This window comes from Cervus elaphus, chromosome 16 (genome assembly GCF_910594005.1).
Source record: "Cervus elaphus chromosome 16, mCerEla1.1, whole genome shotgun sequence".
NCBI classification, from domain to species: Eukaryota; Metazoa; Chordata; class Mammalia; order Artiodactyla; family Cervidae; genus Cervus; species Cervus elaphus.
Window position 1 is genome coordinate 18,052,198 of NC_057830.1, and position 20,308 is coordinate 18,072,505.

At 35.4% G+C, this 20,308-nt stretch overlaps 1 protein-coding gene across 1 annotated transcript in view; it reads right to left on the reverse strand.

Annotated features, from left to right (window-relative positions):
* Window positions 1–817: 817 nt before the first annotated feature.
* The window catches only part of SMC2 (structural maintenance of chromosomes 2), a 49,331-nt gene continuing 29,840 nt past the window's right edge, over window positions 818–20,308 (reverse strand). Inside the window, exons 18-25 of the mRNA XM_043927707.1 lie at window positions 19,239–19,432; window positions 18,217–18,360; window positions 14,984–15,178; window positions 12,881–13,081; window positions 10,300–10,416; window positions 7,119–7,279; window positions 3,638–3,785; window positions 818–2,770 (exon numbers count right to left, since the gene is read on the reverse strand). Of these exons, the coding sequence (XP_043783642.1) occupies window positions 2,612–2,770; window positions 3,638–3,785; window positions 7,119–7,279; window positions 10,300–10,416; window positions 12,881–13,081; window positions 14,984–15,178; window positions 18,217–18,360; window positions 19,239–19,432 (1,319 nt within the window). The 3' untranslated portion in view covers window positions 818–2,611. The remainder of the gene's footprint in view (window positions 2,771–3,637; window positions 3,786–7,118; window positions 7,280–10,299; window positions 10,417–12,880; window positions 13,082–14,983; window positions 15,179–18,216; window positions 18,361–19,238; window positions 19,433–20,308) is intronic.

The window sequence follows — 20,308 nt, forward strand, 5'->3', positions numbered from 1 at the left end:
CATCTTTCCATTTAATTTGGGTTTGCTTTATTCTTATTTATCTAGAATAAAGATTAAGGTAGGTGATAAAGAATATCTACCAAAAGCCTGTAACTAAGATTATATTCAGTGGTGAAACACTGAAAAGCTTTCTTCCTAATTCTGAGAAAAAGGCAAATATGCCAGCTTGCATCACTCTTACATACAACGTGGAGCTGAAAGTTCAAGCCAGTGTAATAAGGCAGGAGAATAAAAAAGATAACAATTCAACAAGAAGCAACTTCCTTAATTTGCAAATGACGTGACTGCGGGAGTGGTGGCCTGTTAAATTATTCCACCGTGTACTGTAGAAGAGGGGTTCTCATCTTTGCTTTGGAATTTGCTGTTAACATACCTGAAATGCCAATAACAAAATGCAAGGAATCCTTTCTTCGAGTGTTGGAGGTTTTTCCCTAAGTTTCACATGGTATACTTTAGTCATCCAGACATCTCATAAATTTACTATGTATAACAAATGCAGATGTTCACGCTATCAGAGAGGTAGTGTATAAATAGGTTCTGGAGGCTAACAGTAAGATCTGTATTTTGCCGGTCACTAACTGTATTAACACCGTGGGCAAGTTTCTTAACCTCGCGGCTCAATTGAGTTTCCTCAGTTATATAGTGCTAATGACAATAGTATTTACCTCCCTGGGCTATTATGAGAATTAAGTGTGAAAACATGAATGAATACAGTGTCTGATGTATAAAAAAAGCTCAAATACTACTCATATTATTGTGAAACAAATGTTCCCATTCCCCTTAGTGTGTTCCCTCTAATTAAAGAATAATGACAACATTACTCACAAAAGTTTAATACATTAGAGAATTTCCATCAAAAAGCAAGATTATATACATAGACAAAAATTGGAAAAGCAAACAAATAGAAAATTTGTTGGCAGAGGAAAGAAAATTAGCACATATGGTAAAATAGTCAATCCTACAAATTACTTACAAAATTATAATTAATATAGAAATTAAATACCATTTTATAACTAGTAAATTAGAAGCATTATAATTAACAGCCACTGCTGACTAGGTTGGAGTCAACAGGTATACTATATTGACAACAGTGTGAATTAATTCTTTTTGGCAAACAATTTGCAATACATTTGGAAAGAAATCTCATGAAACTGACAGGCTACATACAGTTCATGGGGTCACAACAGTTGGACACGACTTAGTGACTAAACCACCACCACCATCCTTACGTCTACTGTATACAATACCGGGCTTTCCTGTAACTCAGCATCTATAGCTTTGTCTCCTCCTCCAACAGAGGACAGAACAAATTCCATATTCAATCTTTCCAATGTGCCCCACAGTATCAGTTACCTGGGTGTTACCTGACATCCTCAGCTATGTATGAGGATGAAGGATGAGAAATATTAAACCCAAGGCCAGGAAGTATGAGCCTATACCAGGAAAAGGATACCAAAAAGGAACAAAAACTCAGTGGTAAGAAGAAACGCGGGGCCAAAATAACATGCCTGAGGTCAGGTTAAACCACGTCAGAACTTTCAAGATGTGGAGTTTGGAAGACATGGTTCTAGGGCTATACTGAGAGGTACTAAGAATCTTATCAGTGGTATTCTTATGCTGTTTGTTAGCGCCATCCTTTGAAATCTTAAAAGGAAATTCATCATTTTGAATTGGAAAACAGAGGACACTAAGAAATAGTCATCAAATTTTGAGTCCTTTTGGTAGAACAGATGAATCTATTTATTTATATATGTATCTGACTAAAAGAAAAAGATTAATTTGGTTTAGTCTGCTGGCTCCTATATTCTCACTCACCAATAGACAGTTATTGATTGGATTATGAAAAGGCTAACAAAATCTCTGACCATATTAGGAGACTTCAGATAAACCTGCATCAGAGAGCAGCATGCAGAGGATACCTTTCTCCCAAGCTCTTATTAAAATACTCATAAAGATTAAAAAAAAAAAAGACTGCACAGACATATTACTAAGCATAATATGATATTCAAACATCATTAAAACAACAGGAATCTGTTTAAGATCTGCTTTCTGTTTGAGTCTAAATCAGAGACCTGGCACTGTCCTCAAGGAACTAAATACAAACAGCTCAGCGCATGCCTCGCAGCTTTCTCTGTGTTCCCTCTGTTGGTCCAGCCACGTGCTATATGATTCTTCCTCACCTGAATGACATTATTAGCGACAGAAACACTAATATTACCTTAGGAATTAGCTAGTTATTAAAAGCTGATTATCAGCTATATTTATTCTATAATTTAATTTCATCTGCTTCTTGGTAATTTTGCTCTTACATACAAAATTTACCACCAACTCTGTATCTCAGGCTCCCTAATATAGAAAAGACTTGTGTAAGAAAAAACATTTGGTGACATACATAAAATCACAATTACAGTAACTGGACCATAGTTAACACTGATTTAGAAAAGAGGAATTTATGCTGTTATAAGTGATTATATAAGGAAGAGAAAATGGGCTAGGTAACAATATTAAATTTTTATATAAACAACATGAATCCCAAGTTCTTATAAAGTGTATATTTAAAAAACAGGTCAAGGTGAAGGAGTGAATCTTTACTTTTAACTTCCATATGTGATCATTTGTGTCTTTTTGCCTTGGATTCGTTTTCCTTTGGAACTTTTCCGTTTTGACACTGAGTAAATCTGGCTACGGTAGAAACACCATCCACAAACTTGGTTTTGAAAAGGACGTTTGCGTTGTTGAACATACCTTCTTTTAGGGATACCACAATGAACTTAAGGGAAAAAGGAAAACATAAAAAATTGTAGCATCCTTGAAGTTCGCTCTTTTTATACTGCAGTTAAGAATCATTTGGAAAAAATTTGATTTTGTTATCTCTTTAAATGCTGGGCTCCAAGCAAATGCACATAATAAATAGTTATCATTAGGCACCTAAATGAATTCTTTCCATATGCAGTTTTAGGAGTCTCTTAATTTTACTGTGAGTGCTTCATTACCCAAGTTACTACTTCCTGCTGGCTGACTGCTTGTTGCTATCTTCTCCAGTTAGTATTAACTGTCTTATTGCTAGCTCTAAATGCCACTGTTATCTGCTAAAAAATGCCATAATAAATACACAATCTATGATAACTATAAGCGAAGCCCCCCAGAACTGTTCAATGCTTTATCTATATAATCGTATTTGGTAGCCCTAGTTACTGCAGCAACAGTTCAATAAAAAACTGTTTTTAGCTTCAAGGGTTTTTCTCTGCTTTTTAGGAGGAATGAAGAGTATCCATCAAGCAACACATGACTTTCTGATATATTTTCCAGGTACATCTTTGGAAATAGTCTTGTTTTGATTGTGCATCTTCTGGCAGCTAGCTAGAGAAAATAAGCAACCTAAATAATTCCAAGTGACAAAAAAAATAGATTCCTCTTCATGCTATAACCTGCAATTATAATTCCAGGCTCTTTCTTTAATAAGAGATGAAAGCCTCTTTCCTTCTGGAACCATTTGAATAGAATTATATATTTAAAGAGATATACAACACCTTGGTATTCCTCAATCCTAAATTCCTTATATATACTGACAACTACTAAAGAATAGTTTTAGAAAAACAAATCTTAGAACTATTCTGAGCCTCTTTTTGGTTCTTACCTGAGAATGTGTGAAATGAGTACGTAGCATATGTCCAATATTCTGAGTATGAGAAAGATCCAGGGCTGCATCGACCTCATCCAGGATGTAGATTGGGGCAGGTTTGAAAAGGAGCATGGACAGGATTAATGACAGAGCCACTAAAGACCTAAGAAAAGAAGGCCGAAGGAAATACCATCAAAACTTGATTTTACCACTTTTTACCAAAGCGCTGAAGCAAATCTGGTATCCCATTATTATGAATAGTGCTGGTTTAGCTGGAAGGTAGTTATAGAAAAAAAGAATCTTAAAAGTTTCAAACTTGAAAACTTTTGTTGTATTAAAGTGTTTCTTTTAGTTTAGCTTTCCATTCTTCCCTCTCTTCAAGGAGTGTTATTTTGAATAGAACAGTTATATATTCTTCTTTCTTGTTAGATAATTAGAATGTTAAATTTAGCATCTAATCTTAAGAGACATCATATTACTGTTAATAGTTTTTCCTTTCCTTCCCCAAAACTCTTTTTCAGTTCTTTTCTATCCCTTTTAATTGTAACAGATTTTGTTCTAATCTGGTATGAAGAAATACAATACTTCTCATAATATTTTTTCTTAAGCATTTCATTAAAAATCTTTATTTACTGTAATGTAAAACATTTATAATTATTTAAAAATAGAATTAAAATTACAGTAACAGCGGTAATACACTTAACTCTATAACTTCAAGTATCTTCTAGCATGCAGCACTAGATAAACAGTCTAAGGCTTACTATATTCCAATAGGGTATTTATTAAGAAACATGTAAGTGGGGGAAGAATGTGTGTAGAAGAAGAGGGGGTCTAGGAAGGTGAAACCAAATTTTCTAGCAAAGGAAAGGAATGAAACAGTACAATAAAAAGCAAGCAAGCTGACCTCTACCCTACAGGGTAGCTGAGGTCATTAAAGTGACCTAAAACTGCTTTTCAATGGCTTTCTCTGTGCCGAATATTTAAGGCATCAAGCTTTCAACTTAATCATTCAGGAGGAAAAAAAAAAGGCTCACCAAGGGTTAAACTACTATGCTAGACTGTGGTATATGTGAAAATAAGTTTATATTGTCTTAATTATGGAAATAATTTTTAGGTTCCAGTAAGAAAATAAGCAAATATTCTCTATTTTCCTCAAAAATTTTTTCTAGGACTTTGGCAAAAACAATTAAAAGATATTGGGATCTATACTGTGGAATTCAATTTTGATTGACCAGGCAGCAGAAGCTGTTTTTTTTTGACTCTTAGAACATTTAGGAATTTTATCAATAATGAAAAATAAAGAGTGGACTGCTATTCTATTCATAAAAATGACAAAAGATCTCATAAGAGAAATGAACAGAGCTTAGTATTTTCTACATCCAAAGGAGAAGAGTTCCATGACAGCAAAGAGCATATGAGAGCAATCAAGGAGTATGGACTGTACATCCTGCAGGGGGAAAATATAAAATTAATACACATCTTCAATTATATGAATATCCACAATTTTCTCTCAGGGGGTTTTAATCATTTGGCTCTCTGCAAGTAAGGACTTAGGCCAAATGATCTTCTAAAGTTTCTCTCAGTATGCTGTCTGAATCACTGTGTAAGGTTGGAGAAACTTTCCTGAAGTCCAGACATATTATTTCCAGTACTCTTCATTGTTATGTAGACCCAAGTTTCCATTTGGCACCATTTTCCTTTTACCAGGGAACTTGTACAGTTCTGCTGGAATTAAATGCTTCCACCTTTTGTTTTTCTGAAAAGATATATTGCCTTCAACATGAAGAATATTTCTACATACAGAAGTCTAGGTTATCACATTTTTCTTTTAGCACTTTATAGATGTTGTTCCAGATTTCTGGCTTGCATAGTTTTTGACAAGAAGTCTAATCATTCTTATCTTTGTTCCTTGGCATTTAATGAGCCTTTTACCTCTGGCTGCTTTTAGGATTTTTTTTCTCCTGATCCTTGGTTTTCAGCAACTATATATGACATGCTTTGCTGTGTTACTGTATGTGTAGGAAGCGAGTGTATACATTTATCCTACGTGTGAAAGTGAAATGTGAAGTGTTAGTTGTTCAGTGGTATCTCACTCTTTGCCACCCTCATGGACTGTGACATGCCAGGCTCCTCTGTCCATGGAATTCTCCAGGCAAGAATACTGGAGTGGGCAGCCATTCCTTTTCCAAGGGATTTTCCTGACCCAGTGATCAACCCAGCTCTTCTGCATTACAGGCAGATTCTTTAGCATCTGGCCACCCCTTATCCTACCTGGGCTTCCCTGGTGGCTCAAATGGTAAAGTGTCTGCCCGCAATGCGGCAGACCAGGGTTCAATCCCTGGGTCAGGAAGATCCCCTGGAGAAGGAAATGGGAGGCTGGTGGGCTACACAGTTCATGGGGTCACAAAGAGTCGGACACGACTGACCGACTTCACTTTATCTTATCTGGGGTTCACAGAAATCAAGTATGTGGATTAACAGAACTCATCAAATCTGGAAAATCTGGGGCTGTTATTTCTTCAAGTATCTTGTTTTACCTCTTCCTCTCTTTGAAATTCCAATAACATGTATGTTAGAGCACTCAATGTTGCCCCACGGGTCACTGAAGCTCTTTCTCAGTGTAACTTTAATAGTTTATTGCTATGTTTTCAAATTCACTCGTGTTCCTTTTAATGTTGAATTTGTTATCAATCTCAGGCAGAGAACTTTTCCTTTCAGGTTTTTTTTTTTAAATCTCTAGAAGTTTCAGTGGAATCTTCTTTAATAGTTTCCATTTCTCTCAGCTTGTAATCTTTGGAGATCGTTAATGTAACTCTCTTTAACTTCCTGTCTGCTAGTTTCATCACCTGTCAATTCTGGGTCTGTTTCTCCTCTAAGTTATAAACCACATTTTCTTGAGTTCTGCCTACTAGTGTTTATTAGATGCTGAACACTGTGATTATATTGTTTACAGTCTCAACTTTGTGGTCGGTCTTTTAATAGCGTTAGGCCTGCAATTAACCTTTGCTAAGGTGTGTCTAGAACAGCCTTCACTTTAGGGATGGTGCAAATATAATGCCACGATGCATTTCCCTGGGCCTTCCCCAAATTCTAATGTTCCTTCATTTAGTAAGACTACTAGGCTTTGTGTGGGTTTCCCTCCCTGCATCTGCAGTCAAGAAATTACTCCTAGGGAGAAACCTAGAGTAAACATTGGACTTAGCATTTTCTTTCTTTTCTCTCAGGACCTTACTCCTGGGTCATTCATTTTCTAGTATCTGAAAATAATTGTTTCTCATGTATTTGGTCTAGTTTCCTAGATGCTAATCCTTATTTCTACTTTGTTGCCTATCATTTTAATCAAGTGTTCTACTCAGAATTTATAGTCTCACAGATTAGACTCCTTAAATTCCACATGCAAATATAGAAAAGCAAATCTGAAATAAAATTGGGAGGTGACGAGTTGATGGATTATAATAAAATAAGAGGAATTATTTCAAAGGGATTACTCACTTACCTCTGACCACCACTAAGTTCAGTTAGGTTTTCTTTCCAAGTATTTCCTAAGGCAACCTTAAACTCCAGACCATCCAGCACAGTCTGCCCTTCTGGTGGTGCAAGCATAGCATTAGCACCAGGCAAAAGAGTAGAAAAAATAGACCCAAAGTCCTTGTTCACCTGGATGAAAAAATGATTTATATTATAGAAAGTTTTCCAAGAAAAATCAAATGACATGTATACTTGTAAACCAGCAAGTGAATTTTGTTATCTGTTACTCTTGTTTTGAAGTTGGCAAATTATGGTCCATATGACAAATCTGGTCATGCCCATTCACTCATGATTGTCTATAGCTGCTAGCAACACAACATAGCAACATTACAGTCCAGTGCTTGCAACAAGAGTATATGGCTGTGATATATTTGTGTGTCTCTTTACAGAAATCATTTACTGAGCTTTGCTCAAACTTTGAGGGGAAACTACAGGCTATACCTCTAACACTAAGACGAAGTTTTGATACAACAGGCGGCCATGGTTGCAGGAATCCTCAGAGACACACAATTGGATAATATAGGAGATTGAACTTTCAGCTGGAGGAGAAAAACAAAAACTTTTTTTGGTATAATTTGTTTTCTGTTGGCTGATATGGTAAGACAGGCCTGTCATTATCAGCTAACTTTAAAAACCTTAAGATCAGTGAAGTCTAGGAGAAAAAGAGGCATAAAATCAAATGTTCTTTTCTATACTTCTCACAGACTGTCAAGGGGCAGGAACAGGACTGAGCCCCACAAGAAAAAGGCTGAAGAAGCTACTTGACCTATCCCCGTTAAGTTGCAGCAGGAGATTACACAGAGATTTAGGACCAATATTCTAGGCTGTAACTGAGTAATTTCTGTGCATACACACTTGATCACTGACTTGAGAATTCAGCCATCTGTCTTCAGACATGACTAATAATCTCAGAGGTTCACCAGACAAAATTGAGTGTATACATGCATGCACACTGCCACTCCCCCCCCCCCCCCCGCCCACAAAGATATATGACAGCCAAATTCTCCACATTTGAGTATAAAATTCAAGTGCAAATACATATTTTATGAATATCTGTAGTAATAAGGAAATCTCCTAGACTTAAACAGTCTCCTAAATATAAATTTGCTAAGGAACATATATTTTAAGAACAACTGCACAAATGCTAATAGCCTACACAGAGAAAGTAGATTCTAGTTTTATCTGGGATAGACTTCCGGAGCTACACAAAGTTCATTACAATGGGGAGAGGTCCACTCTTTTTATGGGGGAAAGATGGAAGATAACGTATAGTTTATAAACACTTGAATATTTTTGTCCAGACAGGAGAAAGGCAGCTCAAAATTAAGACAGTGAAATGCTAATAAATCCAAAAGATGACCATGGGATCCCATGTGGATTATTCAAAAGGGAAAAGACAATCTTATCAGTTAATAGGTAGAGAAGAATACAGCCCTATCATAGACAGGAAATAAGCTGAATATTGAAAATCCAATGAGGTTAAGAAGGAAACAAAAATACAACCAGTTTCTAAAATACTCTGGTGTTGTGAAGGAAGTACACTTGAAGCCATAAGGAAGGACGGAATGCTGATAATAATACCTACCTCATTAGGTTACTGTTGAGAATTAAATGGGAAAATTAATAGGAGAATACTGTCTGACGTATATAATAAGCACTCAGTAAATTTACTTGGTTTGGGAGAACTTTAGAGACTGGAGAAAAATCAGTTTAAAATATAAATTTGTACTTGAATTAAATCCAGCAACCATGGGGAAACCAAGAGACAGAATCTCAGGTCTACTGTTAAATCCAAATGTTGTACAAGGATACTTGGGCCAACTTTTTGCAAGCATTTTTTAAATGACAGAAATACTACAGGGAGATGGAACACTGAAAAGAAGTTGTAGAGCAGGAAAAATAATGCAAATGAAAAAGACAACTATTCTGCCATTATAAAAAATAAAGTTCCTGCAAAATTAAAAAGAGAAAAAGTGATAAGGTGCCCAATTAAATCCGAGAGGCCCAGGCTTGCTAAAATGCCAAACAGCACAGCATCTATGAAAGCTTCTGACTAGCAGTCTTTTGTTATGGTAGGAAAATTTTACAGAAGCTAATGATTATGCTAAAGGAGACAAATCTATGCAGCCAGAGAAGTAGAAATAACAGTAAGGAACCTTGAAATCTGCTGAAGTTGTCATAAAACAAAACCAAAATGGTTAATTGGGATTCTGTTGAATATGAATCCTGGAAATACTGACTTCCCAATTAACCAGTTCTAATTCCTAAAGAGCAACAAAAGGTAATTTTAACTTAAGTTCTAATTTAGGAAAAGAGAATTCCAGTTTTCCTACATTTTGACTATTACGATCTTAGGCTAATTTCAACTTTCTAAGCTTTAGTTTCTTCATTTATAAAATAGAGATAATTATCAAAATTATTAAGATAATTCATGTAAATAAGAGCAAATAGTCTGTTAATAAATTATACTTACATAAAAATAACGTATTTTATAATTATTAATCTAACATTATAAAAATGATTTGCTAAAAAACCTAAGAATGTATAATACTTCAGAATTCATATCTTGCTATAGAAATATTCTTAGCACTATTTGACCTCTGCAAGTCACGGCAAGAGAAACTGAAGAGGTTACAACTGAAGGGGTCCTTTGGACAGGTATTCCAACAATCAGCACTTCTGCAGTATGAAACAGATAATGCTTCCAGTTTTAAGCAGAGGATGAGTAAAGGGTATGGCAGATATTTGGAAGAAACCTTAGAATACTGTCCAATATTAGAACCTATGATCTCATGAGAAAGAGGGCAAATACTGTCCCTTTTAAAGGTAACCCAGAATTAGCAAGTGATGGAAGAAAGAAAAATGGGAGAAATCTACAAAGTTAACTTAATATAGCTTAAGAACCAGACAAGCAGATGATGAGACCATGATGGAGTGACAAACAAATCTTTCCAAGTCAGTAGTAAAGTCCAAAAGGACAAAATGCTTTAAAAAGTCTACAAGGTTTTAATTAAGGTATGAGCATGTGCCTCCTTCAAACACAAAAGTTGTTACTTCAGGTTTATCTTAGAATACAACGCTATTAACATGACGTCATCTTCCATCTTTGCCTCATACAGAATAAATGATAATATTTTGGGTTCAAATACCTTTTGCCAAGCAATATTTATGGCTTGGTTTTTCTTCTGGTCCAGGTCCTCTATAGTTGCCAGGATTTTGGATTTGTCATTTTCTACAATTCTCTTCTTCTTCATCAAGTCATTATACTAGCAAGATAAAAAGCAGACTTAACTGAGAAAACTAAAAAATTTCTATTTTAGGCTTCAGTCAAGAATAGAGATTTTATTATTTTTATATGCAATACATACAACTCCTTCTTACCAAAAAGATACACTACATTGAGTTATAACGTAAGCCAAACTGAGGAAAGTAAATATATCTATATGTAAAATTCAATTACTATAGCTGAGAATTTATAGCACAAACTCTTGAAACATTTTGACTCCACTTATATTCCTTATCTACCCAGGAGTCAAGGCAAAAAAAGGAATATTTGTCATGTAAACTCAAAAGTAGCCTTGCATGCAAGGTCAGTCTTAGCAGTGACATAAAGGTTTAACTTTTTAAACTCTTTACCATGATGTATAAAGTCCTACATAATCTGGCTCCTATTTGTCTCTGAACTTTTGGCAACACAGTCCTCCCCAGGCTCCAGCCATATGGCCTCATTTTCAGCTTCCTGAACATAAGCTCCCTGTAGCCTTACGGCCCCTGCACTGTTCTTCCTCCACTTCAGACATGACTGGTGCCTCACGTTTCCACTCCAACATCTGAGTGGCCTTCTCTGCTTAATGAAGAAATTTACTGAAAAAAATTTTGAGGGAGGCTACAGAGGGATAATCAAACCATGAGGAGCAGCAGAACTTTCTAAACATCCTTTTAACTTATTTCTCCTCACAGCCTCGCATGTCAAGGCGGTTTCATATTCTCCCTGAAAAACTCTAGCCAGTCTTGCTTGCTGTCCCTCTCCTTTGTGGAGAAAGGGTTTTACGAGCTTGGCCACATTTTTATACTGTTCCTTGAATAATTCCATATAGTTTCTTACATGTGGTGACCCAAAATACAGTAACAAAAAAACAAAAGGCAAACCACTGATCAATATAGGCCCTTCCTCTCTGGTATGGAGATGGGAATTGGTAAAATTAAAAAAAAAAAAAAAAAACTAGCCTAAGTTATTATTTACAATAAAAGCAAACAAGTAAAAAGAAACAAATTTCACGATGTTAAGCAGCTCAAATTCAGACAAAATAGTTCCCTTCCACGAATGTGCCACATATTACAAAGCTTTAATGGAGAAACGAAAACCAGCAGGAGTATTTAACAGAAAGATCACAGTATGTGCATTATTAATCTGTTTCGTACCTAACATAATATAGATTCTTTGTAGATACTAATGTCAGTAATAGCTTTAAGAAACCCTTTACCAAAAAATTTGTTAAAAGTGATCGAGCTCATAGGTATTACCACTTACACAGCACTCTCATTAACTGTTATACAAATTCAGAGTTTTACAGAATTAAAGAAGATACAAAGCATAATATAAAATTACTCAGATTGCTATCTCCAATGGGGCCATAAAGAATAGGAATTGCTTTCCCTTTTGGGTTTTTCTAGTGACATGCAGACTGTAAAAGGTAAGGGAGATGGATAACACCATCAAGTAACTGAGAGCCTTAAAACAGAGAAGATGCTGCTGGATTTACAGATTAGTAAAACAGTGTTAATGTATATAACAATTTTAGTCATTTACTTATTTAATGGTTCTTGCAATACACTGGAATCAAAGGAAGACAGTGGTTAGAATGACTGGTGAGGAGGCAGACAGCAGGATACAGGTATTCCCTCACTTTTCCAAAGTTCACTTTATATCACTACTTTTACAAGAAAAGGTAAAAAGCATAAATAATATTCAGCATGTGTTCTGCAGTGAGCCATTCCTTACAGAAGCAGCACACACCCTAAGCAGTGAGAGTGGCTCCATCAAGCTCCTCATGAGAGCAACACAGCATCTCAGCATCAAGCCTCCTCCCAGGGCTTTGAACTGGGTTTGTGAGCATCTGCGATTTATCTCACTTTGCTCTGTTCATCTGTTAGCAAGAAGGGCCCTACGGTAATTGCTTCTTGACTTTATACCATTTTGGCAGGAAGGGTTTCAAAGGAATACCCTACTTTTTAGATAGTGGGGAAAACCTGTACCGTCTTCTTCAAAGCCTTTCAAAAAGACAAGAGAAAGAAATGATATAAATGTGAGGAGTTAACACGATCGAAGTGTTTTTATTTAAACCAAAAATAAGAAAGGGTTTGAACATATTCACAGCAAAAGGAAAAGCAGTGGAAAAGTCATTTAAGCACAACAGAACACATAACTGATGATACAAAAAGAATGAAATAAGAAAAGAAGTAACTGAAAAGGAAGAAAAACAAAACAAAACAAATTTTCAAAAGCATAAAGCAAAGACTGACTCTAATAATTGTCTTGGGGTCATATCTGCTGGAGACAGAAATGGCAACCCATTTCAGTATTCTTGCCTGGAGAATCCCAAGGGCAGAGGAGCCTGGCAGGCTACAGTCCATGGGCCGCAGTCGGACACGACTGAGTACACACACCAGGGGTCATATAAAACCATCAATGCTACTCATGTTTTACATAGTCATAGCAAAGTGACTTACACGCTCTTCAGCTTCAGTCAGTACATTCATCGCTCTCATATTGACATTTCTTCCTAGTTTCTCCTTCATTTCTTGCAACTTGTGAAGTCTCTCACCAGCTTCTTTTGGGTTGTTAGCTTTGAAATCATAGGTGCTATTGGGTTGCCCAAAGAGGTGTTTTTCTACAGTAATCCAGTCGTAGTCTTTCAACATTTTGGACACCTAGCCACAAGATGATAATGGAATAATATCATTGCTCACAAACCTATATTTAAAAATTAGTTTCTTAAATATTTACTAATTTTTACAAACATTTTTGAGAAAAATCCCACAATGTCTCATTTGAAAAAAAATTAGATTCATTGTTGATTGTGAACCTGTAAGTATGAATGTTTTTACCGATAGGCTAAAAAAAAAAAAATAGAAAAAGATATTACTTAAGCATCAAAATAAATGTGAACTTAGAGAAATAGTTAAAAAGTGTATGTGGGTGTGTGTGTGGGTGTGTGTAAACATTGCCATTATAATGAGATGAGGCTCCAGATTTTACCAAATTCAATCTATTGCTTCAAAAAAACAACTTGTGAAAGTTTAGTCTTATATGAATATTTAAGTCATAGATAACTGTAAAATCATGAAAGTCTAATAGTGATTGGTATCTAATAATTCTTGAAATTATAATCTAAGTAAAACATTACCTTAAATATTGACTCCATCCCCTTGCTACCCTCTTTTGACAAGGCACAGTAAAATACTCATGTAATATAGCCATTAAGAATTTTTAATTATAGTGCTTAAGGAAGACTTTCTTCTAGGGTAACTGGTTAAGATTGGTATTGACTGCTGAAAGCTAATCTTTGTCAATCATCCTTATTAATTCCATGAGTAGAGTCACACCACCAGACTCCAAAGTAATATGGTCGTTTCTAGTCTATCTTTCCTGCCCATCTGTGAGCTCCATGAACACGTTCTGTGGCATGCTGCTCATTCTTGTATCTTTAGTGCCTTGTATAAGTATACAATAAATATTTGATAAACTATGTATTTCAAAGAATACTTGACTTTTTAGCAGTTCTGCTTGCAAGTCCCTCTTTCTACCCTCTTCACTTAACTGTAAATAGAATCCCTTAGCAACCAGCAATACTAGTATTTTCAATTATATTTAAAAAGAAAAAACCTATTAACAGTAATATTAGCATTGGTAATAGTTCAGTGAATCCACTAATACTAGGCTACTAGGCAAATGGGAAATCAATACTAATAAAATATTAGGATATTACCATGTGGTCATTAAAAAAATGCTTTTTAAACAAAGTAATGAACCTGAATAGGCACTCATGGCTCCTGCAGAAAAGGGTGGAAGACTGCTTTGTATGTTCTCATACATACAAAAAGTCTTTTTGAAATTAAATCTCTTGTACTTTTATGATGCTAAAAAAGATTTAAAAGGCACCAAACTGTTACACACCAGTAAGAAAACATGATGAGTGAATTATTAAAACCACATAAATGAAGCCTCCTAACTAAGCAATGAATTCCTACAAAACTATGCATTTTCTTTAAAGTACTTAGGTTACTGTGATACATGAAAGAAATTTTAATTAAGAGTGATGAAAAAACTGTGGGATAACTTCAAAGACACTGCTTGGCAAAACGTCAGATTTCAAATGAGACTTAGAACACTGACTATACTAATCCTCCTAAGGACATCCTAAACCAACTAAGTCCTTACTTCAGAAGTTCCCTATGTATATTTCTCTGTGAGTTCCCTAAATTCAATTTGCAATAACGTAAAGAATATATATTACAATTATTAATACATTAGCAATTAGTTCTATGAACAAGTGGGGATTAAAAAAAACAGTTATTTCCATGGGAGGCCACTCAATATTTGGTTAAAAACATCTTGGAGATGGGAATAAAGCCCCTGAAATTCAATTTAAAAATAAAACATTTTTGCCATTTGGTGACTGCTGAGCAGCAGTCATAGTGGTATGCCTCAAAACTGTTACACAGTAGTTCTGCCATTTACAGTAAGTTCTTCATTGAGCACTTTACCAGAACATTTCAAAAATCCAGAGGCAAAAATGTGACTAAGAATAAAAACAAACAACACAAACATGCCTTGGCAGCAGCATCTTCAGTGTCCCGTTTGTGTTTGCTGATGTTGTGGTCCAGTTCCTTAATTTTAAGCTGAGATTCATTGTTTTGCTCCCTGTGTTTTGCTACTTCTGCATATTTAGCTTTAACTATGTTGTCTTGGGCTGTTATCACTTCTTTTTGCTTGGTCACCTCTTCTTGAGCTTTATTTACTAACTCCTGAAATGAATAATTACAAGACAACATACAGCAAGGTAAGATGGAGACATTTTTTGCTTTACTGAAAGATCATCCAACAGACTTCTAGACAAGATGGCAATGTGTCATCTAACCATGAAAATGACTAACACATTTACAGATAAAACTTGTATCACCACTAGGAAAAAAGGGATGAGATGCATTGTTCGTGCTGGAAGGCAACAAAGTTCCTGTGACACAGAATAACCGGCATCACCTAGGTGGAGGAGAGGTTACTGGGATTTGTCCTGTGAGGTCTCTCAAAAAAGTGGGATTCTGGTGGTGGTTACAAAATAATATGACAGACCCGCAAATGCCATTTATTATGAAGGCAAAGAACGGGGGTGGAAGTAAGGTAAGCTGGCATTTGTTCCTTTCCCTTCTATAGAACTAAGCCGTAAGGCCTCCGACAGTGGCAACAGAAGGTCAGGGTGTTTGGTTCTAGCACGGGGGTTACAGCAGAGATATGGAACAGGAAGAGAAACTGTTTTGAAGAAACAGATCTGTGGCACAGAGAAAAACTTCTCACTCTTTTACTATCATCAGTTTCCCTCTCAAGTGAAAATTATGGCTGGGATTTAGTCTACCAACTCTCACCTCCTCCACCTCAAAGTTCTTTGCTAGATCTTAAAGGTCTTTCTGGTAAAGTCACAGACTCACACAAACATCTGGAAAAAAAAAAAAAGAACCTAGCTCAACTCAGATTTAGGTACAGGAAAACAAAGAGTAGAATAACTTGCTAAAAGACTCTGAGTAATAATAGATCTGTTGAAGTGATGATAAGCATCAGTAAAAATTTAGGAATTTTTTAAGGCATGCTCGTTAGAAAACAAGATAATTTTGAGCAATAAACAATACCTGACATTATCGTTAAGTTATTGAACATGACATAAGTAATTTCTTTATAATGTTTGTGTCATTAAAAGTCCTTTGCAGGAGGAAGTTAAATTACAGTATTCATCTAAAAAATCCAAAACAAAAACACATGACAAAAACATGTTTATGAAGAAGATTCTCTCACACCTAAAGATTTAAGATGGCGTCACAGGTATAACTGTTTCAATCTACAATTGTTAAGAGAAAAACAAGGATATCTATCACTTCAGATTGAGCCAAAGTTTTTAGTTTTGTTTGAACATAATTAATTTGAAGGCAATTTCTCTTCTTAGCTCCCTAAGAGGGCAAACAGAAACAATTTAGAATATCGAGACTAAAAGAACAACGTTTACAAACTAAGAGATCCATTTTATAGTTTTCCACAGAGAAATAGATATTCTCTTTATAGAAATATGTATATGCTTTGATTTTATCGTTATTTAGATCAAGGAAGAAGTCGCTTATTTTACTTCCACATTTCTCTTTAAAAATATGACATCTAAGTTTTTTAAAATTCCACAACTTGAGGTCCATGAAAGATGGTAAAAGATATGGAGGAATGAGACAAAAAGGCAAGGCAGAAAAGAAGCTGTAGAAATGGTAATCAGCAACACAAAACACAAAGCTCAAAAGCATTTCGATCCCTGATCTTCAAAAATATAGTTAAAAAATTGTTCTGCTATGATTTGATAATGTGTTAAAAATAAAAAAACTCTCGAGTTTAACCACAAATAGAATGAAGAGAAAAGAACCACTTTAGGAAACAATGCACAGTACAACAATTAAAACAATTATCTCGAGGAAAGAGTGTGACAGGAAATGTAAAAGTGGAGGCCAAAAGGCAAAAACACACTTTACTCTAGAGTAGGTAAATGGATGGCACTCCCCTGTTAGAAGCTGTTACATTTTAGTTAACATGACCTACAAAAAGTACCTCACTGCAACAGAACAGAAAACTTAAAAAAAAAAGTGGTATAAAAAAACCAAGGTGATTACACTTTGTATAGCATGGTGACAGTAGTTAATAATAACTACTACTATATATTTCAAAGCTGCTAAGATAGCACATCTTAAAAAGTTCTCATCACAAGAAAAAAATCTGTAATTATATATGGTTACCAGACTTACTGAGGTGATCATTTCACAATATGTTAAAATGCTGAACCATTATATTGTACACCTGAAACTAATATAAATGTTATGCCAATTATATCTGAGTTTTAAAAAGTAGGAGTAGAAATAATGAAACAAAACAGAATTCAAGGTCAAAATTACACAAAAAAGGGTCAAGAGGGTATCCAATACTCATGAGGGAGCATTTCTAATATTCATAGGAAAGAGAAATATCTTCACAACATGAAACCCTTGCACCCCAAATCCACCCTTTAGCGCCGGCTTCTGAGATGGGAACACTTCTCCCTTGCCAGGTGTAACAATATGAAGCCTCATCAGTAAAGGATGCCGTGGGGACACTGGAGAAGGAAGGGGCTTTACCTCTTGGTTCTGATGTGCTTTTCTCAAAGGCAAGGCTGTCACTTACCTGGCTTCCCCCCGGCACCCCAGCAGCAGTCTTTACAGACGGTCCCAGGCTATGCACCTCCCTGCGGCCAGTCCCCCTGGCGTCCCAGGAAGCTGTTTTCCCAGCAGATGTCCCGTGCAGCACTTTCCTCCGCATGGTTCCCCTCCTACACCACACCCCACCAGCAGAGGGCGACAATGAGGTGTTCTCCAACTACATGCAGTTCTCGGCTTTGCAGGTAGAATGGGGCTCTTTTCCAGATTTGTTCCTTCTGGGGGTGCACTGCCTCAGCTTATAGGTAATGACTGCTCCTGTATCTGCTGTTCATATATTCTTTAGAGTTTTCTCTACCCCTTAGCAATCAATCATACATCATTTCAAATTCCTGTTAATAATTTTTCTTTAAACTCTGCCTGGTCAAATTACTGGGTATTTTTCATTTTCTAGTAGACCTGGACTAAAACAATTAGTGATATTTCAGGACTCTTTCTGATTGGTAATCATCATTTTCCCTCTCATGACAAGGGTGAAGAGACTGAGGCCTCTGAAGTCAAACACCTCTAAGCCACCATCTCAGAAGCAGGCTGTCATCTCTATTTCTCTGACATGCTTAAACCCCTCTCACCTCATTTTTAGCCACCTCAGAGGCCATTACTGCAATCTGACCTTCGTAGGATATGATAGCTTCCTTTACAGCTTCAAGCTGTTGTTGATACGATGCATGCTCTCTCTTGAGCTCCTCCAGCTCCAGGGTGATAGCTTCAACTTCCTATAAAAAACACAGCATCTGGGCATTCAACAGTTACCAACTACTGAAAAATAATTACACACATGTCAGCAAAACTAATAAGATACTCAAGCAAGTAAGGACCATAGCTTACTCAACTACTGAAAACATGTAAGCTGCTTCCCAAGAAGAAAGGGGAAAAGAAATTTATTTTTCTGTATTAAAAAATGTACATACAATTTTTATGGGTTCAAAGAACTTTGCATAAACTATTTCATCCTTTTATTCCTATAGGGAAAAACAATACAGAATTCTATATGGCAGATAAATTAGGAGAGGTAAAAACCTTGTTTTAAACAATTATTTAATGACAAAAAATTACTTTCTCCATTTCCCATTATAGCCTTTAGTTCTTTTCAAAATGCTTTGTGTAAAGCTAAATATTTACTAGTAGAATCATAAGGTGGGTTTAAAAAGAACTGTGAAGGAAAGTCAGATTTAAGTGAAATTGTATTCAATAATGAAATTATATGGAAGTGATTGAGCACATAGCCTTTGTAAACAGAAAAACATATGTTCAAATTCCAGCCTTGAAACTATCCAAAATAGTCTACAATTGAATAACACTGCAAATGAAACATGCTTTGTCATCATTATTCTTTCACAGTGTATATTTCAAACAAGATGATCACCAAACAGAAACACCAACAGTGAGTCTCACATAACACAGCTTGGCTTACAGGATACGAGCTCTGGCCCACTCCTGAATGAAACATCATCAACATCAAACATTTATCAAGCAACCTTGTCTCTCACTTTTGGATTATCGATGAAGAAGGCCAAATCAACCAATGGTATTCTACCACCCTTCAGTTCTACACTGATGTGAAAAGATTAATTCTATTAAAAAAAACAATGACCTGTTGTTTCTCTTTCATTTTCTTGCTAGAAGCATCTGCTTTAGTTTTGGCACAATCTAGTTTTTTCTGGGCATCCTTCAGTTCTCTCTCTCTTTCAGCTTCTGCATTTTTCATTTTATTCTCCAACACCTCATATTTTTCTTCGGCTTTTTTCTGAATTTCTTTGGTGTTTTTTAAGGTCTCCTCACTTTCCTCTGCATCATAAAGCAGGCAAATACAACTAAATGAGATCTTCCAACTAGTAACAGTTACAGATAAGGGCTTACAAATTCAACTTGTAACAGAAGAAAAGGTATAGAAAGTTGGAGGCAAGAGTTTTTTTTTTTTTTAATTAACTGTTTTAACCTTATTCTAGAAATAGTGTGTTGAAAACACAGGTCATACCTTAGAGCCATACTTGAATTATCTAAATTCTATAAAGAAATTATTTCCAATCACATGAAATTGAGTAACATAAACTTTACCTTCAATTTAACTTATAAAAAGATAACAGACCATTTTATATACCATATGCTTCCTAAAACCAGAACTGAGCACATAACTATGGTATTTTTATTTTAGTTATAAGAATACTTTTAATTAACCCCATAAAAAAGCTTAACTTAGTGTTCCTTGCTCATTTATTTTTATTCAAGAAAACTCTTATTAGAGAAATATTGTGAGAACATACCTAGGACGAAGCATAGGAAACATATTACCTCTGAATTTATAAATTAAAAAATAAAGTAAGATAGAATGATCATGTTATGGTCACAATCAACATTAAGTGTTAGGACTAGGTACAAACATAACCTTGAAAGCCATGATTATACAATGTCTTATACTAGTTTTCACTGTAGAATATCATTCTAGAAATCAAAAGAGAAATAAAAAAATACCCAACACAAAGATAAACAGAAATACAACAAACCAAATGTACATTAGATGTAGCAAAATCAGTTCTAGGAGTGAAGTTCACAACAACAAATGCCCACCTAAAGAAACAAGAAAGATCTCAAACAACTTTACACCAAAAATCTGTTGTTTCTATATACTAAACAGTCCCATTTAGAACTGCATCAAAAAGAAGA